The 21,343-nt window shown below is 55.2% G+C and overlaps 7 protein-coding genes and 1 non-coding gene across 8 annotated transcripts; 4 read left to right on the forward strand and 4 right to left on the reverse strand.

Annotated features, from left to right (window-relative positions):
• Window positions 1-51: 51 nt before the first annotated feature.
• On the forward strand, window positions 52-2,317 carry B0H18DRAFT_949844 (Nsp1-like C-terminal region-domain-containing protein; the record flags this gene model as incomplete). The annotated part of the gene is made up of 12 exons (XM_048041924.1): window positions 52-144; window positions 199-320; window positions 344-411; window positions 460-690; window positions 746-784; window positions 846-1,073; window positions 1,128-1,181; window positions 1,239-1,328; window positions 1,380-1,493; window positions 1,528-1,679; window positions 1,739-1,944; window positions 2,008-2,317. The coding sequence occupies 12 exons, from the start codon at window positions 52-54 to the stop codon at window positions 2,315-2,317; spliced, it is 1,707 nt and encodes a 568-aa protein (XP_047901360.1).
• Window positions 2,318-2,632: 315 nt separating this feature from the next.
• B0H18DRAFT_18687 (uncharacterized protein) lies at window positions 2,633-3,659 on the reverse strand. Its single transcript, XM_048037020.1, has 3 exons — window positions 3,360-3,659; window positions 3,125-3,306; window positions 2,633-3,072 (listed from the first exon to the last, which is right to left on the reverse strand). Exons 1-3 carry the CDS (start codon window positions 3,459-3,461, stop codon window positions 2,697-2,699), a joined length of 660 nt encoding a protein of 219 aa, XP_047901361.1. The 5' UTR covers window positions 3,462-3,659; the 3' UTR covers window positions 2,633-2,696.
• A 982-nt stretch (window positions 3,660-4,641) lies between these two features.
• On the forward strand, window positions 4,642-4,755 carry B0H18DRAFT_t4. The gene has a single exon. It is a non-coding gene; the product is annotated as a tRNA-Ser (tRNA).
• A 1,057-nt stretch (window positions 4,756-5,812) lies between these two features.
• B0H18DRAFT_967699 (multidrug resistance protein 4) lies at window positions 5,813-8,253 on the reverse strand. The gene is made up of 11 exons (XM_048043435.1): window positions 8,053-8,253; window positions 7,902-7,997; window positions 7,558-7,840; window positions 7,076-7,505; window positions 7,015-7,022; window positions 6,932-6,964; window positions 6,755-6,879; window positions 6,607-6,695; window positions 6,469-6,558; window positions 6,347-6,413; window positions 5,813-6,295 (listed from the first exon to the last, which is right to left on the reverse strand). Exons 1-11 carry the CDS (start codon window positions 8,212-8,214, stop codon window positions 6,113-6,115), a joined length of 1,566 nt encoding a protein of 521 aa, XP_047901362.1. The 5' UTR covers window positions 8,215-8,253; the 3' UTR covers window positions 5,813-6,112.
• An 856-nt stretch (window positions 8,254-9,109) lies between these two features.
• On the reverse strand, window positions 9,110-11,948 carry B0H18DRAFT_866574 (P-loop containing nucleoside triphosphate hydrolase protein; the record flags this gene model as incomplete). The annotated part of the gene is made up of 7 exons (XM_048039791.1): window positions 9,110-9,223; window positions 9,277-9,362; window positions 9,421-9,457; window positions 9,509-10,092; window positions 10,152-10,998; window positions 11,056-11,332; window positions 11,389-11,948. 7 exons carry the CDS (start codon window positions 11,946-11,948, stop codon window positions 9,110-9,112), a joined length of 2,505 nt encoding a protein of 834 aa, XP_047901363.1.
• Window positions 11,949-12,871: 923 nt separating this feature from the next.
• Window positions 12,872-14,124, forward strand: B0H18DRAFT_967721 (PI31 proteasome regulator N-terminal-domain-containing protein). The gene is made up of 3 exons (XM_048043436.1): window positions 12,872-13,233; window positions 13,282-13,944; window positions 14,002-14,124. The coding sequence occupies exons 1-3, from the start codon at window positions 12,907-12,909 to the stop codon at window positions 14,017-14,019; spliced, it is 1,008 nt and encodes a 335-aa protein (XP_047901364.1). The 5' UTR covers window positions 12,872-12,906; the 3' UTR covers window positions 14,020-14,124.
• A 178-nt stretch (window positions 14,125-14,302) lies between these two features.
• Window positions 14,303-15,541, forward strand: B0H18DRAFT_18869 (uncharacterized protein). Its single transcript, XM_048037028.1, has 4 exons — window positions 14,303-14,552; window positions 14,606-14,822; window positions 14,879-15,075; window positions 15,121-15,541. The coding sequence occupies exons 1-4, from the start codon at window positions 14,386-14,388 to the stop codon at window positions 15,317-15,319; spliced, it is 780 nt and encodes a 259-aa protein (XP_047901365.1). The 5' UTR covers window positions 14,303-14,385; the 3' UTR covers window positions 15,320-15,541.
• B0H18DRAFT_866827 (uncharacterized protein) lies at window positions 15,476-19,102 on the reverse strand (the record flags this gene model as incomplete). Its single annotated transcript, XM_048039814.1, has 14 exons — window positions 15,476-15,531; window positions 15,585-15,629; window positions 15,679-15,708; window positions 15,754-15,920; window positions 15,977-16,263; window positions 16,371-16,696; window positions 16,915-17,031; window positions 17,080-17,672; window positions 17,729-18,078; window positions 18,130-18,269; window positions 18,327-18,435; window positions 18,484-18,593; window positions 18,641-18,709; window positions 18,763-19,102. 14 exons carry the CDS (start codon window positions 19,100-19,102, stop codon window positions 15,476-15,478), a joined length of 2,739 nt encoding a protein of 912 aa, XP_047901366.1.
• Window positions 19,103-21,343: the final 2,241 nt, after the last annotated feature.

Consider the following 21,343-nt stretch of genomic DNA (forward strand, 5'->3'; position numbering starts at 1 on the left):
CACGCTTGGCTGAGGTGATTATGAGTGCTTTCGGGGGCAATCCTAACCAGAATGCTGCCTCAAACACAGCGCCGGGTGCAGCAGCGCCTGCAGGCGGCACCTCTGGTGCCAGCACGAACCTGTTCGGGGGCTCCGCGTTTGGGGGTGAGATAGGATATGCCATAGTATGTTCTTATAGAGGTCTCATTATCGATACAGCTGCCAACAGCGGCGGCGGGGGCCTTTTCGGCGGAGGCGGAACCAATACGGCCCCGTCAGGTGGCGGAGGCTTATTTGGAGGCGGTACGAGTCCTGATGTTTGTGATTATAGACAAACTCACGTATGCGTGCTAGCCGGCGGTAGTATTTTTGGGAGCAATGCCCCCAAGCCAGCTACCGGGGGTGGCTTGTTTGGCAACGTCAACACGACTGGTGAGTCTTCTTGTAGCAGTATTCTCGGCAACTCAAGTGGAACTACAGGGACCTCGACAGGAGGGACGGGAGGCGGGATTTTTGGCAACACCAGTGGGAACGCAGCTGCCCCGGCGTCAGGAGGACTATTCGGAATCGCGAATAACACTGCGACGACTCCAGCTGTAGGCGGCGGGTTGTTCGGAAATATTGGTGCGACTAACCAGACACCTGGAGCCGGGAATGCAAGTGGCGGTGGTGCCACTCCGGCGGCACCACTCAAGCCCCCTCCCAGCAACTGTGAGTTATCGGTCTCCGACACTCCGTAGTTGAACCATGGTTGATGAATAGGCAGTCTTTGCTCAGCCTGCCGCGAGTGGGACATTGTCAACCAGTAAGCTCGAGTCTTAGGCGTAAGGACACGACTGGGCTAACCACATTCTCTCACCGTGTAGCCCCTGCCGTCGCACCCACTGGAGGCTTGTTTGGCTCAGTACCAAAACCTGCGGACGCGACAACGAGTTCGGCTGCGTCGGTGACAACGAGTACGCCTGCACCAGCTGGTGGCGGTCTTCTCGGTGGCGGGTTGTTCGGTGCCAAGCCCAGCACGCCTGCGCCATCATCCACCACTGCTTCTACGGCAGGCGATAAGGATAAGGACGCGTCGAAGAATACCACTTCATGTATGTGCGCATTCAGTGACTTATGTGTCCTCCGTGCCAATGGAGTGTCTACAGCAGTACCTAACTTCTTTGCGAAGCCTGACGACAAGAAGGATGCACCAGCCGCGCGTGCGTAATTTATAACGATATCTTCGAACGTAGTCGGTCTGACTTATTCTTGTGCAGCCACGACTCTGCCAGGGTTTAACCTCTTGGGGGCCGCTAAGGATTCTAACAAGGATGCAGCCTCAGCAGAGAGAAAGGATGCAGCACCGGGTAGGTAATCTCACAATTCCCGCCAAGAGCTAAATAGTCAACCATGAGTAGTTCCTTCGACTGCGTTCTCGCTGGGCGTTAGCACTGTGCCGAAGGAAGGGGACAAGGCTGCACCAGGCATGTACACTGCATTTTGCCTGCCAAAGTTGACCGTGACTATTATTTGTAGGTGCGCCCGCAGCGGCATCCACTGCAATAGCGGTACCTCCGCCATCTATGCTACGGGGAAAGACGATCGAGGAGATCGTCAACAAGTGGTCGGCTGACCTGGACATCCATGTACGCGAATTCAACAAGTTTGCTAGCGAAGTCGCAGTGTGGGACCGTGCACTCGTCGAGAACGGCAACAACGTACGTACTCAGGCTCATTGATACTGTCACTCAGTCTGAATCTACCTTTCGGCAACAAGCTCGCCGCATTGTTCAACTTCGTCGCCGCCGCAGAACAGGAGCAAAATGATATTGATCAGTCGCTTGATCATATCGAGCAGCAGCAGAAGGAACTTATTTCCACGCTGGAGGCATACGAGAGGTCGACAGAAGAAATCCTCGGCGGCCAGAGCAGCAATCTACGTGCGCTTGACACCGGGCCTGCTGATACTGAGCGTGACAAGAAGTCAGTTTTGCCTCGCGTTATTATCCATTGACAGTAACTGACAGCCTCTACCCACAATACCAGTTACACGCTTGCCACCGAACTACATGGCCACCTAGACGACCTGTCCGGCTCGCTGACGCAAATGATCGATGCAGTGAACACCCTTGCTCTCCCTGCCGACGGTGTCTCGCAGAATAACGAGGATGCACTGAGCCAGATAGGCGAGATTCTGAGTAGTCACCTCATGAGCCTGCTCTGGATCGATGGCTCCGTGAAGGAAGTCGAGAGTAGAGTGAACGAGGTGGAGAAGCGTGTGCGACTTGCGGAAGAAAGCGGCGCAAGCTCTGGATTCAAGGGCAGAGGAAGCTTTGGCGCGAGTGGCAGTCGATGATGTGTATTACTTGTAGAACAGGTTTGATGTCTGTTATCAGTGCTTGGATCATGTTGATGACCTTTTCGTTGGCAGATTCTCGAAGTTGCGATTGGATCAATGACGCATCGGATTTCTCTAAGCGTAGGTTCGAGTCTTGCGCCCCGATCAGTATACGTGTTCTGCCGCATGAGCACGAGCTCCTCAGTTTGCTGTCTTAACCAACCTTAGGTGTGAGAGTTCCCCATCCAAGACGGAGTACTCACGGTTAGAGTTACTACTCGATCATCTTCCACAAAGCGATCGTCCTGGCCGGCCGCCGAGTATGGGGGTATAGGCGAGATGTATCATACACTTTGGCTAGTATGAGAGGTAAGTGCGGCGTTGATGCCGGGTTTATTTATGTATCTAATACTTGGAATGCCTCCTGCAGCATTCGAACATCCCATTCGTCGAATTTCATGGCGGTCGTTGCGAATAAGTTGGATCGTGCCTTCTGTCGGACTTCACCGACGACGATGCATTCATCCAGTCCTAACCGACGACCCTCCTCCAGAGAAATGGGTGCCTCGCGCTCACATAATCGTACGCGTGCGCTGAGTAACATCTCTTCGAGCCCATACCGCCGCCCCAGGATGATTTGATCCACAAGCGAGGCTACTTGAGGTAGCCGATCTGCGACTAGCTCGCAGATCGAATCGAACTGCCACTTGTGAGCCAGCTCGAGGACCGATGCCCACTCATCCGTTGTTTTTAGGTCGTAATGACCGATGCGCCTGCAGATACACATTGAGGGGTGCGTGTCGCATGACGGTTAAAAGGGCTTACGGCGGGTACAGAATTGACAGGAAGCGTTCCATGTCAATGCTCCTTGTTCCGTCTAAGCGGATAGGGTTGTTATCAACTTGCCCCTCGCCACCTCCTCTTTGTGGTAACAAGAATAAATCCCGGAAGACAGGAGAGTCTCGATGCAAGAAATATCTATGAACGTTGAAGAGTACGTCTTCGACCTGTTATGGTTTTATGTGAGTGTGCGTAAATGCAAGTTAGTGGCGTCACGAACTAAGAAGATTGCATTCCCGTCAGCGAAGTAGAATTCGCTGTGCTGTTTCACAGTCGGACCTTTGGCCGTATCTTTGGTGATGTCGCGTATATTGACTTGCATGATGACTCGGAGCAGACTGAAGTTGCTGTCTCCAGCGAGGTTTATATCGTATGTATCCCGAGTCCCCCCTCCTTTATGTACAAGCCCAAGGGCGATCAGCCGCCTACCGACACGGTCACTCACCGCCTCCCGCAGACGTGTAGATCCGACTATACCCGCTCAGGAGCTCCATTGAATTATGGCACCGCATCACTCTTGGGGCCGCCCATCAACCGCCCGGACACGGTGTCTGAAGATCTGATGTGACTGGACCCGGAAGCACGACACGCCAACGACACGCTGACAGCCTGGCTCTAATTGTGTTAACAGGCCTTTTCGGGGAGGCCGAAACGTTTCAAGTTGCGCGAACGTGGTGCGGTGAGGTCTCCCTCATATTCGTTCCGATGGTACCTAGTAGGGGTTATTCCGTGTTTATAGGCATCTTTGCTGAACGTGCACTGACCTACTCATGACGAGCTACCAGAGTCAGCCTGGTCTCGCTGTCCCGAACGTAGGCCCCAGCTTTTGCTACGAAGCCTCAATCAAGTTTCGGTACGGCGCCGTGGTTAGACGCGTTATAGGTCTTGCTATGGTGCCGCTCATACAGCTAGAGTCCCTGAGTGCAGCTGTATAACAACGAATTTATGACTTACTCGACACCCAACGAGCTGTAACATAAACTATGTACATAAGCGTAAGTACTGTGCCAGTGGTACTGACGCTGAACCGGTAATGCAAACGGTACAATAATGCAAACTGGCGGGTTTTTTCCTCCGTGTGCGCACCAAAAAATGTGCATCATGTCGCCACATGCTGTCTTACTATTCTCTCGTACGCATTAAGAGCTACCTGCTCTGTGCACCTCAGGAAAAATCGAAAGGTGCGATTTCAGCGCCTATTCTGCAGCGCCAGTTTTGGCGGGCGAACACAGTCGCTCATTTGCAGACGTGCAGACGACATGTTCCCGCCCTCCTTCTGGCCTTGAAATATTTAAGGGTGTGCTCAAGATGTATGGAACTAAGTCTAGCAGGTTAAAATGGGAAAACCCTTTGTGTTGCGGGTGCAGGACAGTAATGCAAACGTGATTGCATTACCGGTTCAGCGTCAGTAGGCAAGTACATATGGCTCGGCCCTCATTTAGCCTGAGCTCTGGTCAAAAGCGCTGAGTATATGTATAGCGGCCTTAGCTTCTATTTGTCAAGGCGCCATAGCCAAGTGGTTACGGCGACAGATTAGAATTGAAGGTCCAAACATGAACTGAACCGAAACGATCTGTTCCTCTTTGAGGGCGCAAGTTCGAATCTTGCTGGCGTCGTCTTTTGCAACGCATTCCTAGCTTTTGAGCTCTGAATTTGCGATGGAAGATGTACAGTAATGTACCGGTCCTTGAAACACTACGGGTCCTTGAAACAAATCGACTTCACTCATTTTCACTGAACCTCTGAGGCCCCAGAAAATCATGATAAATAGAATGACACTTTATTACATCTCCTAGATATTCAGTTCAATGGTACGAGCACAGAAGCCCATACAGTGTGTCGAGAAACCCGAAACTCGTGTTTCACGACATTCTGTTGCCCGATATGGTAAGTGGCGCTTATATCAACCAGACGTTGTACGAAATCCCTTGCACTGGCGATTGTGAGCTATCACCAGGAAGTTCAGAGCAATCACTATACATTCCTTCGTCTTCACTGGCCCGACTGAGCAGTATTATTTGCGATGAATATGACTGCATAGCTGCCGAAGCATTGACATGCACTCACAAAAGTTGCCATTTTAGGCAGGTGTTTCAAGGACTGGTCCCGCCACCGATAAGAGAATTTTGAACTGATCTCCGTGCTGTCACAGAGCCTCTGCATGGATAAGAATGTAGAATAATTTATATACTCATACAGAGTGATACAAAACGTATATGTGGTCCGATCTTGGGTACGACACGTTCAACAGATGTGGTAGGCCGAGAAAGATTTGAGTGTTTCAAGGACCGGTACATTACTGTATGTACGAAGGACGATTTCGTGGTGCATTCACTCGCAGGTGTATACACTTACGAGCCTTATGCGATCGAAGCAGGAACTTCCCAATGGAGCAACACCGAGGCGCACCCGCCCCAGCACTTGCCGAATTGGGTTGGGCTTGTAGCCTGAGAGTAAGTAGAGAGGCTTTTCGCCCGTCAATTCCGCTGCGGCGGGTGCAGCTATTCTCATAAGCTAGCATGGTTCAGTGACTGTCTTGCATTTTTAGTGTAAAGCCGCTTGGAGTTAGTGATCGCGCGACTCCTCCTGACTGTTCGCAAATCGGTCGTACGCGTCTCGAGTCGAAAGATCACCACTGAAACGGTACATTTGGTCGAAACCGTTTTCAGAAGATCAGTGCACCAGCTGAATCAAGCATACGGCCTGGGTACGACCGAAGACAAAGACAGTCTCCCAACCGTTAGTCCCTCACGGCAGTGCTTCCATTCATGTTCATGGGTTACTGATACTCTGATGACACGCTGCAACTGTACAGGATGTATGCGAAGTGGTATTATACGTATGGTCATGCTACTAGGTTGTCAAATGATGGGCGTGCACACGGATTCCCGAAGTCTATTATCGTAAAAAAAAAAAGATCATGAACGTCCCTGCTCCTCTAAGAGCACGCAAGGAATGCTGATGTGAGCGAAATCATCGTGAAAGCGAGCTCTTGGCGCGTATCCGCTCGCCCGAGAAGTAGAGCCAGATGGGGAAGGGTATGCCGATGACGATGCCGAGCCCCGCGAGCAGGGAGTTGCCGCCTCCGTAGCCCAGCGCGTCGAACATCTGCTGGCCGAAGAGGGGGAACGCAAAGCCTAGCATCGAACGGAAGACCTACACGCGAGTTAGAGGGTACGTGTGAGGGCGAGGGATCGGACGACTCACAGAAGCTGCTGCTAGTGCACTCGCAGCATAGGCGAACGAATCTACGAGGTACAGTTGTATGGGAAGGCTTAGGCAGGGCGTCAGTCCGTCCGTACATTGTCCGAGAGGGAGCCACTACTCACAATGTGGTCATCATACCGAACCCGAAAATGCCGGAACCGATGATGGGCATTATCCAGTGGGTATGTGCCTGCGCTGACCAGCCGTACCAACTACATAAGAGAGTCAGCAGCAGCAACGTCCGAGTGAGATCCACTCACAAGAGGCCTATTGGCACGAATAATGATCCAAAGATGAGGGCGGGTATGCGCATCTCCGGTGTCCCTTTCCCTCCATTACGCTGAGCAAGCTGTAAACGGCAATAATTTGCTGTTAGATATGAGTCGGCTGGGTCGTGAGAAGACATACTTTGTGGTATATTGAGTCGGCAACGCTGGCACCGACCACAGTAGCCAACACGAATCCCAGCCCTAAGCCGATGTAGGCCAGACCGCTGACGCCGATGCCGAAGCCATAATCGATCGTGAACAGGTCTAGAAGAAAGGTGAGTTGCAGAACACCAGGAGGACGTCTCATAGCGCTCACCAGGGAAGGTCGTGAACATCAGGTAGTAGATGCCTAGTCGCCAGTCATTACGTGCGAAACACACGTCAGATGCAAGCACTAACCGTATATGCTGAAAAACGACTGGTCAGATCTGCACGCTGAAAGGTTATCGGTCATACTCACAGAGCCATGTACAGACTAAGCAGGAAGCAAACATAGCTTGTTGTGAGAAGAATGAATGGCCGGCTCAGGTCGACGCGGATCCTATGCAGCTTTCCACTATGCTCCTTGATGAGGTGCGGGTGCGCTTCCGCCACCTTCTCTGGGTCGCTTGCACGCTTAGCCCGACGCAGGCGGATTGTAGGGTGGTATGTCTCCCGGAGGAACGGTATACCTAATACCGCCCCCACGCCGCAAAGTGCGGCAATTACGATGAACACGTACTTGAAGCCGATTGTCTGCGCAATGAAGCCGCCTGCAATAGGACCCACAACAGGGCCGATCAGAGGACCCAGTGAAAAGACTGCCATGGCCGACGCGCGGTCCTTCTCGGAGAACAGGTCGCTGACAGTTCCACCGCCGCATGCGATAGGCGCACTGCCTGCGAAGCCAGCTAGATGTGTATTAGCCGGGAGAACGAATAATCGTGATAAGCACAACCTTACCGAGCAATCGGAAGCCCAGGAGGATACCGATCGTGTCGGAGAACGCGCACCCGAGGTTGAATGCCAGGAAAAGCAGATTCGCGATGTGATAGACCCATGTACGACCGTACATCTCGGAGATGGGTCCAAAGAACAACGGCCCGATGGCAAAGGTCAGCAAGAAGATACTGAGCGTCAGGGCTGTGACGGTTTCGTTCGTGATCTTGTAGTGTTCAGCTATCTGCGGTAAACCTGGAGCCATCATGGAACTGGCAAGAGGTGTAATGAAGGTGTACAACGAAACCTATGTGTCATAAGTTCAAGCGTCAGTATTCGAACGTACAGCGATATGACGAGCTTCGTACGATTGCGGTCATGGTCCACTTTTTTCCAAACTTCCAATTGCGAGGATTTGCGGGATCGTGCGCCCAGTCCTCCTCCGCGTTCTCCAGTGCCTCTTGCTAAGGTCGGTCTCGCTGTGAGCGCTACACGTGCGTCTCGCAGCAAGTGGCATACCTTCGTGTCCGCAGGAATAGCAGAATCGCCCTCACCACCCTTCAGTGGCTCTTTCAGAGTGTCTGCTGCCCCCGAGCGTCTGGGCCCAGAGTCTGCACCTGCTGCAGTCTTGGTGCTGGACGCCCTGCTCGCCGGAGATGCTGCATCTTGGCTGTCAGACATCGCGACCGCAAGGAGGTTCGGAGGCGTAGCGGGGCGGAGAGGTGCCCTTACCACCGGAGTCGGTCCATTTATACTCGGAGCGGATGACTATTGCGGCGCAAGTCATCGGATTCGCGTTCCGTGCGACGTGCGCACAAGGTCGGTCATCCGTCGCCTCGAAAGCGTATCTCATCGATTCCGTCTGCGACCCATTCGCTGATCCGGTGCATTTCGCCAAGCAGGGGCGTTCCAGTCGCCTTCGCTCGTGTTATTGCAAGTTGGTGAGCGACCGGCTAGCATATAGCAGTGAGTATTCTCTCCGAAGCTACGCTGTCACACCTACATTCGCGGTGATCAATGTGTGACACAGAACAGAGCGAAATCGCCAGAATGTCCGCGTACTCGGCACTCACAGCGATGCGTCCGACGCGAACGGCCTGCTTCGTCCAGGTTTGTCAACGCTCGCGACTCAACCACCCAGCATCGGCGGGCCATCTTCCCACGGTTACGACGATCTTTCCCGCGGTGTGACCGCCTCGAATTGGGATGCACCGCTGTAAGTTAGCAAGCTAGGAAATCCTGTGCTGCGTGTCGTGGACATTTTTATGGAACAACGCAATTTGGGGGATTCTCTTTGCGAAGCGTGAATTTTCCACCACTTCTGGCAAAGCTTTTCGACTGCCCGTGACATCCGGGTGACATGAATTGCCCCCAGTAAGGGCAACGTCACACACCCATCACACGTTGCATTTATCACGGAGCCTTCACCCAACGGCGACCTGCCGGCCCGGCGACATCTGGGGCGCCCGCCACCGCCAGTCTACGGCCATTACTTACACATGCAAATCATCTCTCGTTGGTCTGCTCCAGGTCAAACGGTGTATGATGCCGGATAGGTATGAAGCGACACGAAGAACTAGACTACACTATACCGACCAGCAGTGGCGGTGGGATTACGCATCTCTGCCTGCAAGGCAGCCGCAGAAGCCTCAACAAGCAAACGCTTGATCTCACGCACCGCTTGCTCGACCTGAACAGCGATATGAGTGTTACGGCCCAGCGAGACGTGATGCAAGAGCTTACCCTCCATTCCTCATTCGACTCGATGAGAAGATGCAGCTTGGGCGGGCCATCGGGGGGAGGCTCTTTGCTCTGCTCGTAATAGATACCTGCGATGCACCGATAACTGTCAGTCAAACAGAAGTGACGTTCAGTACACTTCCTCACCTTTGTTGGTCACCGAGGCTCCAGTCATATCGATGAGCTATAGCCAGGTCAGCATACAGAACGACAGCAAGAGGCACTCGCAACGCACCTGCACCATGGTCTCCTTGTTCGTGACACGCCACCTCGCCTTCTGCGGGTAGTCGTTGATAGGTATGATAGCATGGAACTCCGTCGCGTCGATGTTCGACTTCTTCCCAAGATCCTCGTGCCCAACCTGCGACTGCGCGACCAGCTTGTGCGCCCTCAGCTGCGCGTTCAATTTCGCCACCACGCTGAGTGCTTGCTTGTGCGCAGCGGTATCTTTGCCCGCACGCGCCGCCGCTTCCTCCGCGGCACGAAGCGAGTTCTGCAGCTTCTCCTCCTCTTTGGCCTGTGCGAGGCGACGAGCCGCAGCCGCAGCACCCGCAACGCCAAGCTGGCCCTTCGACGAGTCCGGAGCGGGACCGCGCTTGACTTCGACCTTGAAGCTGCCGAAGGTCATATCATCAACAGGCGCCGCCTTCGTCGCCGCCGCCGCCTCTTCGGTGGCTTTCTCCTCTTCCGGTTCACCATACGCTTTGCGCTCAGCTTTTTCCTTAGCGTCACGTTCCTGATCAAGTCGGTCAAGACCTTTGCCACCGAAGCCTGAGCCTGCTGCCTTCGCCTTTCCGGATTTGACTTTCTCAAGAAATCCTGGACGACGACCGTTGAGCATTCTGTGGATCGGCATGATGCTATATAGACGAACTCACCGTTAGCCAAGTCCTCAAGCTCCTTGGGCATGTTCGCGTCACTAGCCTTCAGTGCACGATAGATGTCAACGGAGTACCTATCTTGTTCGGGCGTGATGAAGGTGACGCATGTGCCCTTGTTGCCTGCGCGCCCGGTACGGCCTGCGCGGTGGACATAGTCCTCCATGTGATTCGGCGCGTCGTAGTTGATGACCAGTTTCAGCTGTTTGACGTCGAGGCCACGCGCGGCCACAGACGTCGCAATGACGATGGGCACGACACCGGACTTGAAGTCGGCGATGGTCGAATCGCGGTCGACCTGGTCCTTGCCACCGTGCAGGGACATGCACAGGTAGCCTTTGCGCATGAGCTCGCGCAGGAGGTTATCGGCGGCTTCCTGGCGGTCAACGAAGATGAGTGTCCGCGATTCGGGGTCCTCGTTGTACGTCTGCCCGAGTATCTCCAAAAGCCGGTTGAACTTGGAGTCTTCATCCCGGACCTCAACGATCTGGTCGATCTCGGGAGCAACGACAGACCGGCCACCGACCGTGATCTCGAGCGGCTTCCGCAGGATCTTGCGTGCCAACGAATCCATCTGCTTCGGGAAGGTTGCGGAGAAGAGGACGGTCTGCCGGTCGGGACGGATGTTGTTGACGATCTTCATGACCTGAGGTTCGAAGCCCATGTCGAACATCCGGTCGGCTTCGTCAAGGACGAGGTACGTAACGCGCTTGAGGTTAGTGACACGGCCCGAGTTGGCAGTCAACAAGTCGATCATGCGACCAGGCGTACAGACGATGATTTCCGCACCCTTCTTCATCTCTGCGATCTGATCCTTGATCGGTGAACCACCATAAGCACATACAGCCTGCATTTGAACATCAGCACCCGGCTCGCATCACGGAACGCAAAAGAAGAGACTTACGCGAAGATTCAGGACACGAAGGAAAGGCTTACATTCCCTATGTATTTGGACTGCAAGCTCTCGGGTAGGCGTCATGACGACTGCCATTGGACCTTCCATTTGGTCTAGTGGTCGCTGGTCTTTGATGTGTCGGAAGAGTGGTAGAAGGAACGCGATGGTCTTTCCTGACCCTGTCTTCGCTACACCAATGACGTCTCGACCGGACATGATTGCAGGTACAGCTTGAGCCTGGATAGGCGTAGGAGCGGTGTAGTTTAGCTTCTTGATGACCTCCAGACTGCGAAAGGTGATCAGAATACAATGGCAGTTGCGAAAGCGTGAGTATATGCGCACCAGCTAGCAGGGAGACCGAAGTGGCTCCACTTCGCGACAGGCCGCGGACAGTCAACTCCCCGAATCTTGATGCCATCCAACTCAAGCCGGAGGAGGTCGGCCTCCTCGTCGGTCATTGCGGCGACGTCTGGAGGTGCGGCGTAGAACTCCTTGCGGAACGGCTCGTAGGCAACGCGGGAATGATCCACAGCGGCGAGCTCCTTCTTCTTTGCCTTCTTCGCTGCGAGAGCAAGGATATCCTCTGGGTTGAGGTCCGTGGCGTCAAGCTCGTCGACTTCGGGACCGTCCACGTCGTCGGCACCGTCATCCAATGCGCTGTTGTCGAGGCGCATACGACCGCTACCATTAACTTTCATCTTCTTCAGGTCCTCTAGGTTGACCTTCTTCACCTCCTCTTTGACGCCGCTCATGAAGGCGTCAAGCGGGTCGACCTCATCCTCCTCCTCTTCCATAGCATCTATAGTTTCCTCGGCCTTGACTTTCTCGCTAGGGTGAGCCACGTCTTCGTCATCGTCCTCCTCGAGGTTGCCAACATTCTCCTGACCATCAGTCATCGACATGTCGACGTCCGGGAGGTCGAGCGTCTCCAGCTTACGCTTTGTCTCCACCGAGTCGTCCATTGCGATGGCGGCCAGCTTCGACGCCTTCAGCACATCGGTTTTGACCGGCAAGCCCTTCAGCCCAAGACCACTAAGTGCTGAGCGGTTGAGCTGGACCGAGGCCTTGGTGGGTGCTGCAGCCGGCACTGCACAAACGATCAAGTGGTGTGAAATCACGAATACTCCGATGATACTGTATGCACGCACCTGGAGCCGACTTGCCCGCCAATGCCATCGCCTTCGCCTTCGCCTCATCCAAAGCTTTCTTCGCCTCCCGCTCTTTCTTCCAGGCTTCGAGCTTGGCTCGCTTCGACTTCAGCTTTTCGTCCTCCACAGGTGGTGTGGTGGCCTTCGTCTCTGGCGGGGGTGCTTTCGGGGGAGAGCGTTCGCGCGGCTTGCGGTCCCTCGAGCGGGAGCGTCGGCGGTCGCGGTCGCGGTCATCTCTGCGGTCATCGCGGTAGTCTCGCCGGCGGTCGCGGTCGCGGTCGTCGCGATGTCGGTCATCGCGATACCGGTCGCGGTCTCTATCCCTCTCCCTCTCCCTGTCCTTGTCCCTATGACTCTCCCTGTCATCGTCGTACCTCGACCTGGGGGGCCGGCGCCTGGTCGGCGATGGAGACCGCGGTGAAGAGCGGTGGGAAGGTCTTACCCTCTTATTCGGACTGTCCGGTGAGTACGATCTGTCTCGTCGCGCCATTGCCAGGGCGAGAGTTGGAGGCGAAGGAGGTGAGCTGCCGACCTGCGTGCGCCTGGGCCGAGGTGTGTATAGCAGAATGTGAGAAAGAAGGTGTCGTTGTTTGTGCTTACTGACAGTATTGCCGAAAATGGCAGGAACACGCGTAAGCGAGGAGTCCTCGATCGGTGACGCTATAGACGCCTGGCGCGCTCTCACTCACGTTACATCCACGACGCCAGTACCATGTCTGCGAACGTCCTCGACCCGTCTGCTCTGATCCAAGCTATCCCTTCGAAGCTTCCGCCTACAAAGAAGCGTCTTGAGTCGTCTCAAGATGGGATCGCGGTCTTCCTCCATACTGCCTTGGCGGCACTCGGTTTCCGTCTGATCGCTGTTGACGAGAACACTCCGGCGCGAACCTTCGACAACAGCGTGCTCCCGGATGACTGGAACGCACATGGTCCAGGGCACTACACATTCAGGTACAGGCATGAGCAGAGTAGCCTTGAATTCGTCGTCAAAGTCCTAAAGCTTGGATCGCGCACGATGATTAACTCCATTGCGCTTGAGGTGCGTCCGGGAGCGCTCTTAGTCCACACAGAACTGATTCTTCCTCAGAGCGACAAAGCTGCCACGCTTGATATCCCCACCAATGACTTCGTCTCGCCATCATTCTTCCCTCATGATCTGGCCGTTGCGGATGCTTCGCCTCTCATCCACGGCTTCATCTCGTCCAATCGAGTAGCGGATCTCATATCCCAGTTCCAGCTCACCACAATCCAGAAACTGATCCCCGGTCTTCGCAAGGAAGGCTATACTGAGTCAGAGGATGTCTCCGCGAGGGCGAGTGGTAGCAGGCCGAGGCCTGATGCCCCTCCTCCTGCTCGTCCGCAACCGTACGCGCCACCGGATGCTCCTGCTCGGTCGCCACTTGCCGTTCCTCCGAGGAATCCTTATGAGATCGGCAGACGAGACCTTGACCCGCTGCCCCGCAATCCATTCCAGCCTCCCTCTCTGTTCCCAGATAACGGAGCCGATGGGATGTTTGTTGGACCGAACCACCCTATCTTTGGACAGGGAATGAGAGGGCAGGGCCCTGGCGGACGAGGACCGTGGGGTGGCGACGGCTTCTTGCCACCGATGGGGGCACCTCCGGGCGCACGTTTCGACCCAGTCGGTCCTGGCCCCCTGCCTATGCCTGGCAGGCGTCCATTCCCTGGCATGCCAGGCTCCGGAAACATGCGTGATCCTGACAATGACGACTTCATGCCCCCGGGCGCGGTAAGTATGCATCTATGTTCATTGGAATGTAAAGTCTGACACGGCCCTGACTTGCAGGGAGACATGTTTATGTAGGATATTGGCAACTGCTCTTGGTGGCCGTTTGATTCGAGCGTGTGGATGTATGAGTATGGGCAGTGATATGATATATTTGTACCACCAGTGTTGTGCAATGGCCATGTCAGGAATATTGTTGGCTATCGGTGATTGCCAGATACATTATTGTCCTGCGTACAAGAACCTTCCAGGTGAACAAACACGCGGAACAATAGGCCAAACAGTGTGGCTTTCTACAACACCTTCCATAAGAGGGTAGCTTCTCAGAAGCGGCTCGGTTGGACCACAACCTTGTACACATGCGAGGTTAGACCGCAGCCATATAAAAGCCGCCCTTCTGCAGCCATCCCTGCACTCCCAACAGCCCCTAGCCAGCGTCCAAATATGGCCTCTCCCCCACGCAGCCCAACAGCCCCTCGCTCCTCGCCGACCCGCACCGCGCCGCCCGGCTTCCTTGTGCCACCCAAACCGCGTAACACCCCGATCGCACGAATGACAGTCCGCGAGCTGCGTGACGCCCGCGCGCGCAATGCTCGCATGCTCGCAGAGCCGTACGTACGCTGCGTCGTCCTCTCCCCAGTCCGTCTGATGTGGACTCCTGCAGGACAGCCTCCACCTCCGCGTACGCGCGCCGGGTCGCGGCGGAGCAGGCCCAGATCGAATCGCGCCTGGTTGAGCTCGTGGGCATCGACGAAATCCAGAACCAGCTGGAGGGCACTCGATTGAGCGATCCGGACGCGCAGATGAACGTAGACGTCGCTTCTCCGCCTCTCCCACAATACAAAGCCATCTCCGCCAAACAAAGAGCACTGGCCAAATTTGTGAGTGTTTTCCTGGACCGGCACCTCCAACATTGGTGTTGACGGTGCTCGCGCAGGCATCTCATGCTTCACATCAGAATGGTCCAAGCAGCGGATTGTCCTTCCAGGAGGCTATTCAGATCGAACAAGAAGCACACATGGCTGATCTCAAGAGACAAGAGGAGCTTGCCGAGAAGAGACGGCGACAAGGTTACATTGACGACGGCGAACAGTTAACACGAGCGGAGAGAGAAGCCCGCATGTGGGCATTCATGTATGTCTTCATCATGGTCAGTGAAGCATGCTGACGGCGCCACAGGAACCACAAACCGACAGACTCAGACTTGGAGGACGACGACTACGATGAAGACGACGACGACCCGGCTACATGGTTTGTGGATGACCAGGACGACGGTCGTAAAGGCCAAGACATCGTCGAGCCGGATGTTGACGACTACTCGAGCATCATTCGCATCGACGAGAGCAGGATACCCTGGTCGATACCACGTGAAGAATGAAATTGTCATTATCGAGTCGTAATTCCGCAGGGCAGCAGTGTAGTAATGGTGTAACAGTGTGGGATCCATCCATAATCATGACAGCACCATAAGGGACGTAACGTGTCGAAGAGCATGAAGAGCGTAACGGGAGCACCAGGTATCTACCAAACACCCTTAGCGAGCGTGAATAGGACAGCTCCGACCTCGCTGTAACCAAGACGATAGACAAGCTAGGATGTTCACGTCAAAGTCTGTACTTTGAATATCAGGTGAGAACACTCACCATTGTGGAAGCTGCATAGGCAGCTTAGACGAGCGACAGTAGATCCTAGCAGAATTGTCAGTCTTGGACCCACCCGAAGGAAGGGAGTCTCTACCTTTGACAAATTCTTCCAGACAGATCGCACCTAGACAACGCAACTTGAGCAAGCATTTCACGCAGGCCCAGGCACACTCACATTCTATGCCAATCAGGGCACTCTCCGCCGGGAGCTTATATACCAGATACTTGGCTGTTTGCGGCGTCGTTCCGCTTCCTCCCTCCAGACAATTCTTGACGTGCGCCTCTTGCTTCGACGCGGCTCCCAGATCCGCCAAACTGGTATTGCACACGGGACACCTATAGGGCCATCGCCTTAGCAATATGGACACGAGATTGAGTTAGAGCGAACGCACTCAGCAAGATCGCTCAGCTGAGAGCTCGACTGTACTCGAGATGGGCTCGGAGTGGAAAGTCTCGCTTGGTCGATTACGATACGCTCCATGGAGGTTGTCCGAGCGGGATGCAGACCGGTAGGGACGACCGCGGTTGTTTGCTCGTGGCATGCTTGGCAAACCCTTTGGAGGGCAGGTGTATGCGACACGTCCGCGTCCGCTGGATCATGCACGACATCCGAGGGATCGAGGAGTGCTCTCCACGCTGAGCATCGATCGCAAAATATACGACCACAACGACGACAGTGCTGTATCATTTGAGCTTTATGCGCAATCACCAGTGACGTTTTTACTCACATGCTGAAAATGTGTCAATTAGCATCGCTAGGGACATTTATACAATCGGCAGACTTACTCTTCGGTTCAAGAAATTGAATCTGCGACGACATTCTCGGCACTCGCTAACAGCTTCATCTCTCTCCCACTGAGCATGAACTTGATGTGGGGTTGGCGGTGTCCACCTGGGTGTTAAGACCTTTTGAGGGGCCTCGTGCGTAGGCACACGGAAGTCAGGAGCCTGTGCTAGATGAGGTGTGAGATCTGTAGGTCCTCGAGAGCCTGACTGCCCGAAGTAGTCGGTGACGGCAGAACGTATTGACGGGGCTCGAGGCGTGTCGAGGGGTTCTGAGCCGGGGTAGTGGAACTCTTCGTCGGAGTCGTCATCTTCATACTCCTCATCGTCTGTTATAAAGATTGCAATGATGAGACTCTCCTTCCTGCCATGATGTACAGCTGAAGCCATCAATGGCTCAGCCACCCTGGATGTGTCATCGCTCATCCGGTAGCTAGGACTGACAACAATCTGATTATGGGAGGCTACCGGATGAAGAGGTGCCAGTGCCACATCGAAGGGTGTCGACCCACTGAAGTATACGACTGTACCCTGAAATTTGACTCACCGTCTCCAGACGAAAACAGGCCCTGAGCACCAGCAGTAAGCCTTCGCCTGTCGAGTTCACGACTATATGCATTCAGCAGGACCTCCGCCTGTGTCTTACGCTCCACGTCGGTGTCGCCTGTCGCTTCTTAGCACTCGGGGGCAAAGCAGCAAGGCAAGAACTTACCCAGGATTCCCTGCCTCAGTTCGCTCGTTGCACGCTCCAGCTTGGCGATCGCTCTCCGAGCATCCAGAGCAGACTGCGCTCCACTGGAGGAATCTGCATCGCTGTACTGGGTACCTGCGAGATACCGTGCGCGAGCGACGTAATCCTGGCCCGACAATCCGCTGGTAGGCATTGCACTAAGCTCTTGCCCGTCCGCGTCGCTGAAGGTCTCGTCGTCGTTCTCAACATAGGGTATAAGAGACCCGTCAGCCGCCAAATGATACCACTGCCCGTCCGGCTGCAGGAACGGGAAGGGCGGGATGTCCAGGCGTCGCCGCATGACTCGCACCCAGCGCCGTCGGCGGACCCAACTCTGCGAGCCCGGGGAGTTGCTGCCGGCCCTCGAGCTGGAACCTGCGGCGTTGCTGCTGCCACTGCGAGATCTGCTACCTCCGAACCCTGCGCTGACAGCGCCGGTGCCATTGAGGAGGCGCTCGAGCTGGGGAGGCTGCTCGGCGGTCCATGCATCTTCGGGATCATCAAAGGAGTGCGCGTATTGCCATCCATCATCCGCGTCAACGCCCGGGTGCGTGACGTCCAGTGTCCAGTCCGACCTGATGGATAACAGTCGGTCAAGCTCTGACATATGAGATCGTTTCTGAACACGCACAGCCAAAAGTGACTCCTTTCTGTGCCTTCCCGCGATGAAGCAGGTCGAGGCAACGTCCACGGATCTTCTCTGAGCGGCATTTGTACATCGCTCCGCCACGCCGGGATCTCTTTCTTCCTAGTACTTTGCTCGGGCACGGGTAGACGGAGTTCGAACGGAGCTCTACGCCCGCGCTTGCCCAGACCAGATGCCGAGAAGCGCGGTCGCCCACCGGACACGGCCAATGTCTTCAGACGCACATCAAGGCGCTGATTCTCGTACAACACAAGTGGTACTGTGGTATGAACTGATAGGGTGTTATAGGGTATGTGCCTGTTGCGCCAGTTGTCGATTTCGGCCTTCTGCAAGACCTAGGAAATCGCTGAGTACAGGACATGCGCCATAGTACGATGTTCACCTACCTCACAAATCCAAACTTCGAATACAGCAGCAGCAATATCATATGCTGTTTCACCCCAATTGTTCCGGACAAACGGGTCGGCGTTCTGCTTTGTCAATAGATAGAGCACCACCGGCAAGTGTCCCTTGGAGGCGGCATTCACTAACAGCAAACACACCATGAAATGAGACACAGGTGCATTGACCGACTGGGACTCACTGAGAGGGGTCCAGCCACCATTACTCCGTTTATCTACACCTCTGGCACCGTCTACAGCTTCAGCGGCGCCCCCAGATTCACATAGCCACCTGACAATGTCAAGATAACCCTGCGCCAGGTCAATCACACGAAGTGGCACAAGTTGCATATCACACACCTTAGAGCATACGTTGTGCAGCGCGGTCCAGCCATCCGCATCGTGTGCGTGAACGTCTGCCTTGTCCGGGAGCAGATACTGAATGATGTGCAAGTGGCCGTTGAGGGAGGCTTTGTGCAGCGCGGTCTGGAGCGGGGTCAACTACACGTCAGACGACCCGACACGGACACGCGTACCTCGCCCTCCCTGTCCTCGATGTCCGGCATAGCACCGCAGTCCTCCACAACTACACATCCTTTGAGCATCATGACATCCACGCCCAGAACGGAGGTAACGTACGCCATTTCACAATGTCCAGATAGCCCCTGCTCGAGGCAGCATGCAGCGCCGTTTGTCCGATACGCGACGGCGCATCATTCGCGAGCGCGAACGACTCCACGTCACCCGACCTGAGGGCACTCCTGAACACGGTCTGCAGGCGCTTCAGCTCCCCCGACGTGGCAGCCGCGTGCAAGGCCTCCAGCTGAGCAGGGGATGGTGGGCTCTTTGTCGGGACCGGTACCGCTGCCACAGGTAGGGGCTCAGGTTTCGGGTCGGGTCTCGGATGCTCCTCCTCGAGCTGGGTGTGCTCCTCCACGCCGGGATAGACAAACTCATCCTCGTCCGAGTCCTCGTGCATGGCGGGCTCGCTGGGGTCGGGGGAAACAACGCCGCTCCCGTTTCTGCAACGTGCATGACGCACATAGGTCAGTCATGAACCACACGTTCCTTTCGAATCGGCTGCCACATACTCCTCAATAGTGCCCAGAAAGAACCCAGAGTCGTCGCTCATCGCCGTGTGCTGAAAATGTGGGGATAGACAGAGATTATCTGCTGGAGGCCTTCAGCCACACAGCTGCATCATTTCGCGCGAAGCGGCCTCATGTTGCACTGAACTTTTTGGCTTACCTAATCAGGCAGCTGGCGCTCTGAATGTAGTATTGAAGATCTAACGGGCAATCATTGGCTCAGGCTGCGCCGAAGTCGCGTCGGATCGCATCCTAGTTCACTCGAAGAGCATCCTAATTAAAAATAATGGAATTACTGCATGCAGAATCATTCGGTGCAACTATCTGATCCGCATGACATCCACTACATCACTCAAACTGCAATTTGGGCCGACTTCAGCAGCCGTCACTCGGTACGGTACAGCTCACTAGGGAACCGTCAAGCTGGCGAGAACATAGCATAGGTTGTTGTACATCAGAGTATATGGCAGTTCGTGATAAGTGGTATGTCCCCGATCCCCAAGGTTTTCTGGTGATTGCCGCTGCCATTCGAACGACGTGAACGAAACGATATGACCCTTGCATCGCAATGGGTGTACACCCCGACCAACGGGGTCGGTTGTTCGTTCAGTTGTCAGGTGCACCAGCGAGGAAATTAAGCCCCCCTTCGCGCCACATATACCCGGGTCCAGCGCATTCTCCGAGCCGGATCGTTGAACTGCGCAGACGTTGGACGATACCGATTGCAGTCATCCATTGCATAACGATATGGACGATCGAACGCCCGGATAACGCATTGGAGCGTGAGAAGCTGATACGGTCCATTCAACTGCGACGTGAACCTTTGTAGGCAGCGCGCGCTATCACGCATTTGCGCCCATCGCAGCCGTTGTAACTGCGCGGGGGTGGTGATACTTGCAGGGACCAGTTGCCTGCTCAGGGTTCGATGCTATGGTTCGAGCTGTGCGGTCGCAAGGCGAGGGAAGATAGATGACCGTGACGTGGGAGGAATAATGATTGGATGGACATCCTTCCAGCACCACGAGAAATCGAGGAATAGCGAGAACAGTGAACCATATGGACGGCCTTGACCAAACGGACTTCAAGAACACCAGGCGTAAGTGTGTATGAGAAGAGCCCTTACATGGGCATCCGATGTCGGATTCGTAGGACACAGCAGTGAGTACACCCAATCACGATTCTCGATATCATTTCTGTCGCGTAGACTTGGAGAAGATCGGGGTCAGACGTCACGGAAGCCCATAAATCAGAGAATGCACTCACAGGCCGTTCCCACCGACGTTCTCAGCCTCAGCAGCAAATGCAATCTACGCACGCCCAGCAGGGGGCGCGGAAACTGATCAGACAACGCGCCACATGTACGACCGAGAGATCAACGCAGAAGACACGACCTGGTTGCTGGTGTAGAAGCTTGTGAATCTCGCCGAATGTCGCGGAAATCGGAGTCTCCGAGACAAGCATTGCGAACAACCCGAAGCGATGGCGAATCACTGGTGCAGCCTAGAGGGAATCTGCGCATCGTCGTGGCGGTCTTCCGGCGATGGCGGGGCTTCGTGTTCACGTCCGTGCGAGAGGCTGAGCTAAGTTCCCACTAGTGACAACGGCGCACGGCGACATCTTGCACTTTGTCATCCAGCGGCCGTGTCTTGACTGTCCATCGCCAGTCATTATCGAGGTGAGGTCAGATGCTGCTATGTTGTGGGTGCGCGGTGTTAGAGTGTCGTCGACGGCAGACAGAGAGTGGCTGGGCGGGCGGCTGGTGATAGGGTGGGATCTGGAGGGATCTGAGCAAGGTCCGTCCGGCGGGGGAGGGGAATGCTGGGGATGGCTTGCGCACGGCCATCGTCGTTGCTCGCACGACCTGCACGCTCGATTGGCGCCCCGCCGACGGTGTTTCTCTTCCCAGCCTGCGAGCAGCACCGCTCACTCTGGTCTCCAGCTCAAATCCGAGCGACTGTCGCCGATATGACCCAATCTCTCGTAAGGCGCTCGTTCCCGCATAAAACTCATGCTGGCCACAGATGCTCTCCCGAGGCTCCTGGCTGACTCGTCTTCGCCGTCCTACTTGTCGCTTCACCGCTCCCCCCGTCCCCACCCACCTTCGCACCATCACAACAACCCCCACGCCCGGG

This window comes from Fomitopsis serialis, assembly GCF_022376445.1.
Source record: "Fomitopsis serialis strain Sig1Antser10 chromosome Unknown B0H18scaffold_1, whole genome shotgun sequence".
Lineage (NCBI taxonomy): Eukaryota > Fungi > Basidiomycota > Agaricomycetes > Polyporales > Fomitopsidaceae > Fomitopsis > Fomitopsis serialis.

Bases quoted from the DNA above. Each gene is read 5' to 3' on its own strand.
- B0H18DRAFT_18687 (XM_048037020.1), bottom strand. From the start codon at position 3,461: ATGCAAGTCAATATACGCGACATCACCAAAGATACGGCCAAAGGTCCG. The intron at 3,307-3,359 runs GTTCGTGACGCC...AAACCATAACAG, and splicing joins ACGGGAATGCAATCTTCTTA to GTCGAAGACGTACTCTTCAA. The intron at 3,073-3,124 runs GTAAGCCCTTTT...GTGTATCTGCAG, and splicing joins CTGTCAATTCTGTACCCGCC to GCGCATCGGTCATTACGACC.
- B0H18DRAFT_967699 (XM_048043435.1), bottom strand. From the start codon at position 8,214: ATGTCTGACAGCCAAGATGCAGCATCTCCGGCGAGCAGGGCGTCCAGC. The intron at 7,506-7,557 runs GTAAGGTTGTGC...ATACACATCTAG, and splicing joins CCTGGGCTTCCGATTGCTCG to CTGGCTTCGCAGGCAGTGCG. The intron at 6,414-6,468 runs GTGAGTAGTGGC...GCCCTGCCTAAG, and splicing joins TTCGGTATGATGACCACATT to CCTTCCCATACAACTGTACC.
- B0H18DRAFT_967721 (XM_048043436.1), top strand. From the start codon at position 12,907: ATGTCTGCGAACGTCCTCGACCCGTCTGCTCTGATCCAAGCTATCCCT. The intron at 13,234-13,281 runs GTGCGTCCGGGA...ATTCTTCCTCAG, and splicing joins TTAACTCCATTGCGCTTGAG to AGCGACAAAGCTGCCACGCT.
- B0H18DRAFT_18869 (XM_048037028.1), top strand. From the start codon at position 14,386: ATGGCCTCTCCCCCACGCAGCCCAACAGCCCCTCGCTCCTCGCCGACC. The intron at 14,553-14,605 runs GTACGTACGCTG...GGACTCCTGCAG, and splicing joins GCTCGCATGCTCGCAGAGCC to GACAGCCTCCACCTCCGCGT. The intron at 15,076-15,120 runs GTATGTCTTCAT...ACGGCGCCACAG, and splicing joins GCCCGCATGTGGGCATTCAT to GAACCACAAACCGACAGACT.